Source organism: Nothoprocta perdicaria, unplaced genomic scaffold (genome assembly GCF_003342845.1).
Source record: "Nothoprocta perdicaria isolate Ctin4 unplaced genomic scaffold, notPer1 scaffold_7, whole genome shotgun sequence".
Taxonomy (NCBI): domain Eukaryota; kingdom Metazoa; phylum Chordata; class Aves; order Tinamiformes; family Tinamidae; genus Nothoprocta; species Nothoprocta perdicaria.
Window position 1 is genome coordinate 9,110,111 of NW_020455976.1, and position 13,341 is coordinate 9,123,451.

At 38.8% G+C, this 13,341-nt stretch overlaps 1 protein-coding gene across 1 annotated transcript in view; it reads left to right on the plus strand.

Moving 5' to 3' along the window:
* The first annotated feature begins 13 nt into the window (after positions 1-13).
* The window catches only part of PLPP4 (phospholipid phosphatase 4), a 43,162-nt gene continuing 29,834 nt past the window's right edge, over positions 14-13,341 (plus strand). Inside the window, exon 1 of the mRNA XM_026050787.1 lies at positions 14-85. Within this exon, the coding sequence (XP_025906572.1) occupies positions 30-85 (56 nt within the window). The 5' untranslated portion in view covers positions 14-29. The remainder of the gene's footprint in view (positions 86-13,341) is intronic.

Genomic DNA, 13,341 nt, shown 5'->3' on the forward strand with positions numbered 1-13,341 from the left:
GGCGGCCGCGGGCCCCCCCGGGACCCACGATGCGCGAGCTGGCCATCGAGGTCGGCGTGAGGCTGCTGCTCTTCGGCGTCTTCGTGTGAGTGTCGCGCGCGGCACCGCGCCGCGGAACCGGGGGGAAACTTCTGTCGGGGCCGCCCCCTCCCAGCCTGCCTCAACTTTCCTGCGCCGGGGCGCCCCGCTGGCCCCGGCACCCGCCTTTTCACCCTCCCGGGGCTCGCTGGGACCCCGGGGATGTGCCCAGCACGGGCGGGATTTTAGTTTTTTTTTTTTTWAATCGGAGAAACTGCTGCTTGTGAGAGAGATGTGCAAAAATACCTAGCTGCTTTCCTTTGTGTTTTGTTTGTTTGTTTATTTTCCCTTTTAGGGTTTTAATCCGAGGTCCGGTCTGTAAATGCTGCTGGCTCCGCTCCTTGCAGCCGGCGGGAGCCGCAGCGAGCGCCGCGCTCCGGGAAGCTGCGGAGGGAGCGTGTCATTTTCTTAATATTGAGAGATGAATATTCTTAGTCTTTGTCACCCCGCTAAAAATATTAGGGAATCGGGAACAGATTCTCTGATCCAATGCAGGCTGCTGCCCCTGTTTACTCTCCTGCTTACYCGTGTGCCTGTCACAGGTGCCTGCGTTAATAGCCTAGGGTGGCTCTTAAGTCGTGRTGCTGAGTTACAGGTAGCTGTATGGGAATGCTTTGATTTGATTTCTGACTGAATCTCTYATGGCTAATGAATTATTTGCTGAACTTCCTGATACTTGATTTCTTTCTTTGGAGCTCATTTCTCTTGAATACTGATGCAGATCTTTTATGAAAAATGCAACACATTTGATAGAAGTGTCACCCTCTTCATTTTAGGATAGACATTCATACCATCAAAAACCTGCATGGTTTCTTTCATACCTTCACACTAAGTTGCAACTAGGTCCTTTTAAAACAACTSTTTTCTAGAATAGATTGAAAACCAGGTTAAGCGAGGACTTCAGAATCGGGTGTTACATCAAAACCCAGCCCTCAGTTACGATTGCAGGTGTATTTCATCACYTACACCACCAATAAAAGATCTTTTAATGTAGTTTTTTTCCTCCGACTGGATAAAAATCAGTACTGGTATAAGTATTATAAGTAGCAGTTTCTAAGTTATGCTTGTCATTGCCCTCCCATCTCGTCTCTAAAGGAGTCTGTGATTATTTTGCTCCTTACTTTATGCAGTAGCTCTGAAATGAGCTAGAAGCCTTTGGTTGCTGGAGGAAATGCTCTCACTAAAGTCACCACAATGCTAAAAGGCAAATGACTAAGCAAACAATTTTCACGTTTTAATGGGGTTCCTCTCTTCCTTCTTTGAATTCTGGGGAGCAATTCTGTCATTATAGTATTGTTAATGAATGCTCTAAACGACCTGTAGAGATTGTGATATCTGGAAGTACCAGCTAGGTATCATTATAAATTGCCATGAAGGTAGATATTTAGCTTCTTGAAGCATTACCCTTTATTTCTTTTATATATATATAATTTATGTGTTTATATAACTTCATGTTTAAATATAGTTTTGCTTTTGGAATTTTTTTTTTTTTTTTTTCATGTTTAAATATAGTTTTGCTTTTGGAATTTTTTTTTTCCAATTATCTTAAGAGGTCCCTCCTCATCTTTGGAAACCTCMTTATGCTACTGAGTTTTATGTATTAGGTATGCTTATTATATAGGGCTCTGTAGACAATTAGAGCATTTATTTCTAAGGAGCGTTGACATCRTTCAAGTGTCTTTTGAAGAGTGAAGAATTACTGATAAATTGCAAAGTCTTGGAATTGGAATCCAGGCAGCAGCAATATAAGCTCTGCTGCAAAAGCTGTTTCTAGGAATGGAAAGGCAGGGTGGTTCCCCTCCCCTTTGGAAATCATTTTCACCAGTGATTTGAGTCTAGGTCTGAAATCCTCTCTGTTGACGTCTAGCTACGTATTTGTCCACTAGCAAATGGRCTGAAGAAAATTACTGAATTCTGAAAAGATGATGATGATGACTTTGGGTCACTACTAACATTTACAATATTAGAAGTTGTTAGAAGAAAAATTAGAAGAAAAATGTTGTTGATTCTTGGAATTGACTCTATTGCCAATGAGAACGTATTCTACAACAAYCCCTTTTTCTGTTCTTAGACTTGGCAGCTTTCTTCTTTCCCTGGTGGTCATCATTAGGAACTCTAATCATTCCGCTGAAGACAAAGAACGATGTATCTCCTATATCAAAGAACTATACTTCCTCCGTTGTCATACAAATGTAGACTGTTACAAATGTAGACTGTTTTTGATAGTCCTATATTGGTTTGGGTGGATAACACTTAAACAGGCTTCAAATAAAAGTAATGAGATGCTCAATTCTTAGCTATTTCAAAACATTCAGTTAGCAATTAAAGATCGGTTTAGGTACTGAAATTAAGCAACTCCAGCTTTAGTGCGTTTACAAAGATCAAGTGCGGAAGGTTATCTTAGCCCTCGGGATTTACTTCTATTGAAAGAAAGATTAGTTAGAGGAGATTTATCTGAAGCTATCTGAAGTTCCGCAGCACTAATTAAASTAATAGTTGTATGGGAAAACATGGTGCCCACTTTACTGAAAGGGTAAGTAGTTGTTCTTTGAGTACCCGTAGTAAAAGAGCCCTGGAGTCATGAGTTGTGGATTTTAGAGAGGATAACATTGTTTTTGTTCAGCTGTACAGGTTTTCTCAGTTGCTCAAGATGAACAAAATCATCTTCATTTTTAAAATATTCAGCCTTGCACATTTCAACAGKGTATTGATCATGATGGGGATAGGTTGTGTACTGCTTCCTGGGCAAAGACACTTCCAACTATAATTTGACCAGTTATATGCTTTAAGTAATGGTGTTTTAAGTACAAATATCCCTCTAGTTTAATTTTAGCTAAGAAGCAATTCTCATTTCATTCTTTTGTTTGTTTAGTTTATTAGATACCTCATTAAAAGTATTTGTGCATGCAGAAACTGATTTTCAAGAGTGAAGTCTTTCACGTAAAGTCCCAGAAGTAGAAAGGTTTATTGTTTCATGTACCAGTTGTGAGCATGTACTTTAGCAGAGGAAGGAAAACATACTTTGAGGGATGATTGGGCTAGGATCTTGCAGATCTGTTTTGTTCATTTTTCAGTTATTCCTGTGACTTGCAGCATTTTGTGATGCCTGATTGACTTCAAACATAATTAGTCTTTCATCTGCTCCATATGGGTAGTGGTACTTGTCATTTATGGAAAGCTTGGTGCTTTAGAGTTGTTTTAACTGAATTGTTTTTGTTAGGTTAAGGCAACTGTAGAAAGATTTCTGAGCAGGTCTGATCCTTTCCAGAGGAATGATGATGTCCCAAAAAAGAGGTACATTGAGTGGTAGTTCTGAGTGTGTCTGTAATTAGCAGTAGAAATGCCCTCATTTGGTAGTAAGCACATGTTCTGCTTGAGATAGGTCCCATTAAGAAAAWTTTTTCAGCTGTTTTGGACACTTTAGAAGATGACAGCATTGAAGGAAGATATGAGAATTGGTGTGCATTGGTGGTATATTTAGTAAGATGACTTTTAGTGTCAACAACATATCCCTGATGTTTGTGGAGCTGTCTAATTGATTAAAAAGACAGTCTTTCAAGGATTGCTTCATCAAACCTTGAGCTCATCAGTGAGTGTGATGTGATTAAAATATAAATGTCATTCAGGGTAATTGGGTTTCTTCCCCACAGAACAGTCTCATTAATAGTCTCCCTTGGGGATAAATGTTTATCTGCAAGCTTATATGCATATATACATTACACACAATGTACACACAGTGTACAATCTTAACTAATGTTGACAGCTTTCTGGTGGTACACGGTATAAGTAAATACAGACAAGTTAGACGTCTTACAAATTTTCAGTAGTAAGACTTTAATTACAAATGGGATGATTTAGGCTAAAACCTCTTTCTGTAGTAGTATTCTCTGTCGCAGATGGTCATCTTCTGGATATTCTGCATATAAATTGCCTTCTTGAGTGATACTATATACTGTCTTGTTAGCACATAAAATCAGCTAGCTGAGCTAGCATTATTCCATAATGGTTCTATTCTAATGTTCTCTTTACTTATACTTTGTGTTCTCCTTCTCTGTCCTACCTGTAGGGTTTTGGAGGATAGACCCTTGAGGGGAGAAAGATGAGCAGTCACAGATCCCTAGGTAATCAGAATAAAGTAGTGCTGAGAACAAAACGCTGTTGTGAGATATTGAGTTCCTGATTCTGACACAAACTTTCTGCCCAACTGTGTATATCAGCTGCACCAAGGTTTCACAGATTTAGAGTAGCTGAGCTTTTCAAAGAGAGATTTGTATTTGTGCACCTGAACTTGTTTGGTGTGTATTTTTTTTTTGTCTTTATTTTCAAGGCTTGAGTATTTTTTAATTTGCCTTTGCTCTRGAACCGAATTTTTGGCTTTTGATCTTAAAACCTTGGACTTAATTATTCTGTACTCTTAACTTCTTGCATAGAAAGGGAGGGTATTAATTCTTTTTCCCACCTGTTGTTTATTCAAGTGATATATTTTTTACAGTGAGGAGTGTGTATAATARGCGAACTGAAAATGGAACTCATTTTTTGGTGTCAGTTTGACCAAAAAGTAATGATAATAAGTAGAAGGAACACCAAGATAATCGATTACTAATTCTTTAAAAAATAGCTAATGTGTTGTAAACAAGATCATTCTTAAGCAAGGAAAAGATATAGCTCAGCCGTTTGCAGCTGAGTTCACTGTTAATGCACAGTTCTGGAAATAACCTGCTACCCTAAAGACTTCCCTGCCTCTCTGCCATGTAGGAACGGAGAGCATCCATCAGAAGGTGCATATTGAACTCCAGAGGGAAGCAGCAGGGCTTGTTCCAGGGCTTGTCACCATCTCCTGCACCTTTGAAATGATGAAAGGCTTTGAATGCCACAGAGCTGCTGGAACTTGCTGATTGCAGCTGATATATCAGAGTAAYCCGAATGTTAACTTTGCTCCGCTCTGTCTCCTTGAGAGGTTACCGTAAAAAGAAAAGGCCATAAATACGTATTATACCTAGTGTAATATGAAGTACACAATAAAATGGCTGTGTGCCTGTCCTAATATCTATGAAATATCACCAAACCAGTAGAGACACTCAGTAAAGTACTTGCAGTTCCACTCAGCTGAAGCCTCTGTCTTCATTGTTTTCATATTTTATTTATTAAAAGTAGGCTAGGATTTTATGGTTTTATAAAAGTTACTCAGAAAAAGAATATTTTTTCCCCTAAAGGTTTCTGTATGTGTAAGATTCCACAGAAGAGTTTTCACTATCTAAAACTACTGATACAATAGTCTATAAAAAAAAAAGCTAAGTTTCATTTTATTCGTCTTTCCTGAATTCCTGAGAGAAAAGGATTTAATGGCATGGTTTCTTGTTGGCCCCTTAATAGAGTAGGATTTATAGCTGATGTCCATAGCTGAACTCCCAGCTGAACGCACACTAAAGGGTTTTTTTTTTGGTAAATATTAAAGAATCTGTTCCGTCTCTGTGAGATGTGGTCAATGGATCTTATTTACTTACTTTTGCACTGTGGATTTCTTTTCTTCCAGCACAGACTGAAGACTTTTTGTAGTGTAAGACTGACCTGGTGTCTGTAAGGGATTTTTTTTTTCTTCAGAAAACTGAATTTTGTATTTTGATCTGAGCAGTGTCAACCTGTGGCACTACTATATTTCTCACTGCAAGATTTTCCACAAAATGTACAGTCTTGCTGCTGAGAATGTACTCGTGCCTAACACCTGGCACAATATACCTGTTTATAACAATATACATGTTTATAGTCTCCCAATCTGGAGATGACTTTGAAAAGTGAGTACTCAGGAATAGTTGGTAGAATTAATGATACTGAAAGTGAATTAAGGGTGAGATTTAGTACGTCTCATATTTTTTTTTCTATAGTGAACCCAGTGCTAGTATTGAACAGGGGAAGTCTGAGGGTTGCATCTACATGAGCATGGATCAGTGGATAGAGAAAAAGCTAAAGTAAATGCATACATCTCTCCTTAAAGTATTGGTTGTGATCCACTAATGAACATCAGGGATTTACTACTTGAATGATTGGGGAAAGCCTCAATGGCTTTTGAATTGGAATAACCGCTTCACAGATGATCCAATTACTTTGTCTTCATAGAAGAGAAAAAGTTGTCATCGGATCTTTTGTAGAAGTTGAAATAGCATGAATAATTGCTCAGGTTTTTAAAGTATTTTCCATTCCTGTTTTTATTTCTGTCTGGTAAATTTGTGAGGCAAGAAATTGTGACTGATCTCGATGATTCTGTGGAAAATTGCTTTGGGGTGTTTCTTAGTTGTAAATCAGACTTCATAGTCATTGTATATTGTATTTGATTATTTCTCTGCACTACAGAACATTGTTAGGTTTTTACTATCTGAGCAGTTAAATTTTTGTGTTAAAATATCACTGAGCTTTAGTTAAAAGAAGATTGAATCTAGGGAAAATGAAGTAAGTGTGAATTGCACTATTGCAGGTAGGTGGAGTAACAGGTTAGAGAAACTGGTGGTTTTGTACTACGTGGCAAATTAAGATTACCCATTCAAGTGAACTGGAAAGAATTGGGGAGGACTGGGAAAAATAGCAGGAGGAACATAGAAAATACGATTTCTGAACTAAGATAGAAATAGATTTGTTTATTATGTTTCCTCTGATTTCTAGTTTAGAAGTTAACGTCTGTGAATGACTGCCTTAAAAAAGATAAAAAGGGTAAAGGACTTTCATATCCTTTGGGTCTGTACAAGAAGCAATGATTTTTAGCTGTAGCAGGGAAAATACAAGCTGATGGTAAGGCTGGAATAGATGGTAAGGCTGAACACTGGAATAGGTTGCCTGAGGCAAATGTAGGGTCTCCATCTCTGCATGTTTTAAAACAGATTATATTAACATATTTTGGGAGTATTTTGGATAATGTTGAAGCTACTTAGTAGCAAGGAGGTAGACTGGATGGCATCGAAGATGACATGAACCCATGCTCGTGGGTTTGGTGTTTCTACTGCCTGAGAAGCTGTCTCCATGTGTGAGGAAAGTTGGAAGGTTTTAAAGCAAAAATTCCTGTAGAAGAGCTTTGGTTCATACTGATGGGTAGAAAAGGCTACCGTGTCACTCATAGAAACTTGGAGAATACTGTGGTGGAGACCAAGTGTGTTCTCGTGAGCTCTGTGGCTGTAGGAGATTGGCCTGTTAGGTGTCACCTTCTACATGTTCTGCATTGAGGAGATTGTGGGGAGAATGAAATCCTAGGTTAGAATTTTTCACTTTTCACCTTGCAGTCTCATGATTCAATATCTTAACTGTATTTTGAGTTGCCACCATCCTTTCTTAGAATATATAGTGAAGGTTTAATTCTCAAGAGTACTTCATTTTGAAAAGTGTGTTATTTAGCTCTACTTCTCCCCGCTTCTCTCCCCATATTCTGATGACCTTTGGTATATAGTTTGTATCATAAGGTATATTTAATGAAGCTAGAGCACAGATGTGACAATAACATAAAACATGCTTTTATTAATTAAGATGACAGATAAGGCAATAAAAAATAACAGCCAATAGTTTTCAATTACCTATATCACAGTAAGACTGCTGTAATTGCTTATTTATATTAAAGAAGTGCAGATACACTGCATTGCCTTAAGTACATGGACATAAGCTGCAGCTCTGGCCTGCTTGCCTTGGTATTTAAGTAGTAGCCCCGTTGCTCCGTGTGAGCAGCAATCACAAGAACCGAACTGCTTTTTCACTTGAGGAGCAGCTAAATGACAGAATTAGTGTCCTTTTTCTTTCCACAGCTACTTATTATATGTTCTGCAGAAGCAAAAGATGCAGACCTCTCTTTCAGTACTAGGTCAAAAGGTTTAACGGTATAAAAACAGCCAAGGTAGAGCAATTGGACTTTGCAGTAATTTTTTTTTTCTCTTTGCTATAGCCAATCTGTCTTGCCTCTTCTGTTCAAAGCTGCAATGCAGCATGACCATCTCTTCTTTTCACATTGCTCCTTTCCAGATATTGCAGTTCAGTTAGGAAAAAATGATCCCAATAAAATGCAGTTAAGTAGTTTAATTCCTGTATAAGTGTTTTTGTTTTTTTTTTTTTGTTTTCCTCCCATTTAATTGAAATTTTATAGGTTTAGTCACTTCTCATTCATATTGTCGTTAATGATATTTACCAGTATTCAGGTGCTGCTCTCATTCAGACTGCTTAGCCGCTTAGTAAATAAAACTTCCAGTCCGGAAGCTCTGAGATTCTTTCCTGGTGCATGAAAGCAACTGTTCATTTGTATTCAGATAATCCTTACCATCTTAGATCTCATAATACCAAAATAATGTGACAGGGGAAAAAAAAATCACTTGTCCAGAGATAATTTAATGCTGGAATCTGCAAAAGCAGTTGACAAATAATTTGGGGATTAGGGATTTTGACATTAAATTCTTAAACGTTAGGCTGTGTGTTTTTTGTTTGTTATTTTTTAATTCAGCTTTGTGAGAGGACTCCTGGTTCCCTATACTGTCTAAGATACTCTGAGGCCGTTTTTATCATTTCGTAAGCAGCAGGACCCCTGTTGTGGATGCTTGCTGTCATATTAGTTTAAGAACTGAGCTTTTAACTTAGCCCAGACTCTCCTGCTGCAATTGTCTTCTCATTGAATGATTCATATTGTTTCTTGAATCTGGATCAATCCAGGAAAGGAAAATCTGACCAGAATTGTTGGCCGAGTTGGGTCTGTTTTTCACCCATTTTATTCTTGCAGGCAGTAGGGACACATGTAGCCCAAGCCACACGCTGCAGCTGATTAACACCTAATGTTAACCCCAAATGCTGAACACGTTTCAGCAACATATAAATATACATCATATAAATATATAATATAAAAAAAAATATATAAAAATAGATATAATTCTAGAGAAGAATACAGTGGCTAGATGATCAAAGAGTGGTTAGCTGGATGGAGAAGCTGGGACACATCAAGATTGGCCTTGCTGGCCCACTCATAATTAGCACAACTCATCATGACTGGGCTGCCAGCTGCAAAAGGGGGATGTTCAGCTTTGGAAGAAGTCACATCTGGACATAAAGTTGTTTAGATCCGTGGATATATGAGATAGAGCTGGGAAACTTGCCAGCACAATCAGAGCAAAGCACTGCAAACTGTTTCTGTTCAGCATGCTCAGTAAATATGATAGCCAGGGTAATATTTTCTTTATATCACCTCAGAATTTATTTTGAATACATTCTTAATCAAAATGATTTGTTATAGTTTGGAAGGACTGATGCACGCATATGTGCCAATTAAATGTGGCATTGCAGTTGCTAATTTAAAATATTCAAAAATTGTATCAAGTTATCCTGATTAATCTGAAGCCAAACATACCCCTGAGAGCCAGTTCTCTGCTTGCCTTTCCTTTAAAGAAAAATAGAAAAAGATTTAAAGTTCCTCTGATTTGTCTTACATTTCCATATCCCTGATTTTCCCTCATTGATAAATGAAATTAAAAAAAGAGCTTTTTGGACCTTCTCCTCCTTACTCTCATAAATCACTTTATTTGCTTTATAGTTTTTTTCATTGGTTTCCTTTAATTACGGGCATGGCCAACTTGCAGTTTTTTTTGCTTTATATGCATCAAAGCTTTCATAAGCTTTGCCGGAAAAAAATGCTTAGTTTTTTAAATACGCTCTTAAATTAGCAATGCTTCTTCAATCAAGATATCCATGAGAATATTAGGATTGCAAATTATTATTATTTATTTTTACTGGATATCTAAGCACTAAAACCACTTACTTTTCAGGGGCATGAATAGATTACCTCTTGGCAAGTCTATGGCCACTACTGGAGAAGTGTTCTAATCTTAGCAGCGTCTATCCTAACCTGCAAGTTGAGATTATCCATGGCCTTTCCTAATCTATTTTAGCAGCTTTCTTTTTTGGGGGGATATATTTTGCTAACTACATCAGCTTTCACCATTGTAGTATTTTCTGAGGACGAAGGAAGTCCTGGTCCATGCTGTGAGGAGAATGTCTATAAATGCTTGTGTGGATGATTAAATACGGAACAGGAGGTTACAACATGGGAAAAGCTCAGTGGAAGCCAGCTTAGATTTATGGTGCTCTTTTTGCATCATTACTCAAGTTTGAGTTCTAAAGTCTCTCTTTGTGTCCCCAGCAGTCCCAGGATTTAATTCCAATGTCTTTTGGTGCCTACCTGCATAAAAATGTACCCACAAAATTGGGAGTGGGGAAGATCCATACACTGCAATTAGAACTGATGGTATTTTCAGGTGGTGGGGTGAAGTCCTCGTTTCGGGTTTCTCAGAAAATACAGCAATCTAAAAATGCTCTTGTCTCGTGTTCCTGGAGCTATAATGGGCATTGGATCAGGACTAAATGAAGGAAGTGTCCTGTAGCATTTCTTTCTTACAATTTATTTTCTGCCAGAACCCCCTCAGTCTTTATAAATACTTGCTTCTAAACAGAGAGTTTCTGCAAATAGAGAGGCACCAGATTTTCTCATTTCAGCAACAATAAAATATCTTCTGAATTATCTCTGTATGCTGTTGCTGGTGAATATTAAATACCTGGTGTCCTGCAGGACAGTACATAATGTACATAATGCAGCATTTTAGCTGTTAAACTGATGGAGATAAAACTTTCCTTTTGGTGATACAGCTGCTTCTGTATCTCTTCTCAGTATAACTTAAAGAATACTTAATAATTTGCTTCCTGTGCAGGAGCAATATAATAAATTTCCATCAAATCATATGGAGGCCACAGAAAATTAACTTCCAATTTTATGTGTTTCTTGCACAATTAGTCTCCACTATGATATAACTTTTAATATATTTTGTAATGTTAACTTTTCACTTTTTATTTCTATGGAAAAGTTAAAGCCATTGCTTTCTTGCATGAATACTTGTCAGCTGTGGAGACCTGGCAGCAAATGCAAATACGAGAGCAGTTAATGAGCTAACTGAAGCATTAGGTGCCTCACTTCTAATGCCAGAAATAGGCACTTTTGCCTGGAATGATTTTGTTGGAAAATAGTACAAATGACAGAAGATCTCTTGATATCCAGCTTTAGCCATTGCAAAACTTCCTTTCTAGCRGAGTTTGTTACAGAAGTTATTTTTAGTGCCAGCTGCTTCCTCGGTGAAATTGCAGTTCGTTGTTGAGAATCAGGCCTGGGTCACCCACTCGGACTCTAATACGCGRCTCCTTTCTGATGGCTGAGGGGCTGTGAGTTTCCCAAGTGACCATAGAAATTAAATAAGAGATAGATCTCTTTCCTTGTGTTAACCTCTGGGCTACCACAAAGCGATCTCATCACACTAATGGAAGCAGACAGCAGCGTTTCAGAAATTGAAACTCCTCTAACATCTATGAGGTGAGCAGAGGGGAGTGATAAACCACAGACACGGCTGCCTTATCACTGCCTCGGTTCTGCAAAGTGAATTTTTGCATTTCAATCACACAGCATTTCAGCCTTCCACGTTTCGTCTCTCTTTGTCAGAGTCCCTAGCAGAACCACAAAAAAGTTACGACTTTTTTTCTGAACGTTACTACCTCAGTGGAAGAAAGAGCAAATGTTTTCAAGTTATTTTCCAGGTACCTGCACAAGCAAAACGATACGAATGCTTTTGCAGCTATTAGGATGTTGCAGATAGCAATAAGCTCTGGCAGGGCTGGGGTTCAAATCTGAGCAGAGATGATGTAAATAAGGAGTGTTCAGTGCAAGCAGGCAGTGCAAACACTGAGTATTTTTCTGCTTACCCAAGGTCACTTGTGTGAAGTCCCTCAAGCAAATTCTTTCAGAATACAATTTTCTTATCTCTACAGATGTTGCACCCTGCTGCTACTTGGTCATCTTTCAAAAGTTGGGTGCCCCGGATCAGCTGCGCGAGGCTCTTCCCCAAGTTATGCTTTGCATGCAGGGCAACCTGTGGAGAGCCCTGGCAGCTTTGGCCTCGCTGATGCTGCGCACAGCAATGTATTCTGGTGTCAGGACAACTGGTTGCACAATTTAGCATGGCAGATACACTATAAAAGCTTTTACTGCTAGATTTATGATATGAAAATTACGGTGGCTTTGGATATATTTAAAGAGAGGAATACCTATGTAAGGAGACACACAGTGTAGTGCTGATAGCACAGGCACCACTGCAGGGGTATCGATGACTTTGTCCCCACAGGATTCTGCAGTCAGGAAAGGGTGTCAGGGACAAACTCTTCCAGCCAGCCCTTGGTGGTGGTTTGAGAGGTTCATCAACACCCGAGGTGATGCATCTATCCCTTACTCTGAGGAGGAATCACATGTGAAGCCCTGCCAGGCTCACATCTCACCAACAGGGGATGCTTAGCAAAGAGGGAATGCAGTCACTAGGTACATGGTGTAAAAGACTCGCTGTTACCATCACCTGTTCTTTACCATCTGTCAGATCTGAAGTTTGTTGTGCACCGTGGTGCTGAACGTCCTTTTCTCTTGTTTCTTTTTGCCACTTGCTATGTGGTACAGCCAGTATTTGCTAGAAAGAAGACAAATTCCCAGAAAATAAATGRATCCTTGCAATATAAAAACAGGGAGGAAAAAAAGCAAATAAAAGGGGGAAGTGCTGGAAACCATCTCTAAGTCTATAATATGCTATGGATATTTCTAATAAAGCAGACATCAGGGTCTCCAAGATTGCCAGGACTGAAGTCCTTCTGGCCTTTCCTCACTGATACCGTGTGTGTGGTTTCTGAGAGCACAGTTGTCAGCTGGTGACAGTCCTTTAGCACCAGTAGATGTTCCTAACATGAAGGCTTTCTGATTTCATTGCAGGTAGCTTGTACCTGGTGCTCTCAGGGCAAAACTGGTGTTGGACTCAGTCTATTCTACTCTTGCTGCTCTATTTGGAATGGGATTTTCTACCATGATCACTTTAGAAGTTTATAATTTACCGATTTTGTCATTTCAGTGCTGCTTATGAATTTTTTTTCCCTTCAACTGCCTTTCTGCAAAATGTTTTAGATGCCACACTGTTCCATGATGCTTAATAATGTGGTTTGGGACAAGGAAAGTTAGTAACTTGTCTGGGAAACACATGTGCCTTCTGACAACTCCCTTGTAAAGGGAAATCTTGTTGTGGTTTATYTTTCCAGCAAGTCTGTGGTCAAACAGACTTAAATTTGTTTTCCTTTAATTAAAAAAAAGCAAGTTGTGGACATCTCCATAAGGCTGGCTGTGACTGTCCTCTTCTGAAGATGGTGAATTATGATTATCAACTTCTACTTCATTTGTACTTG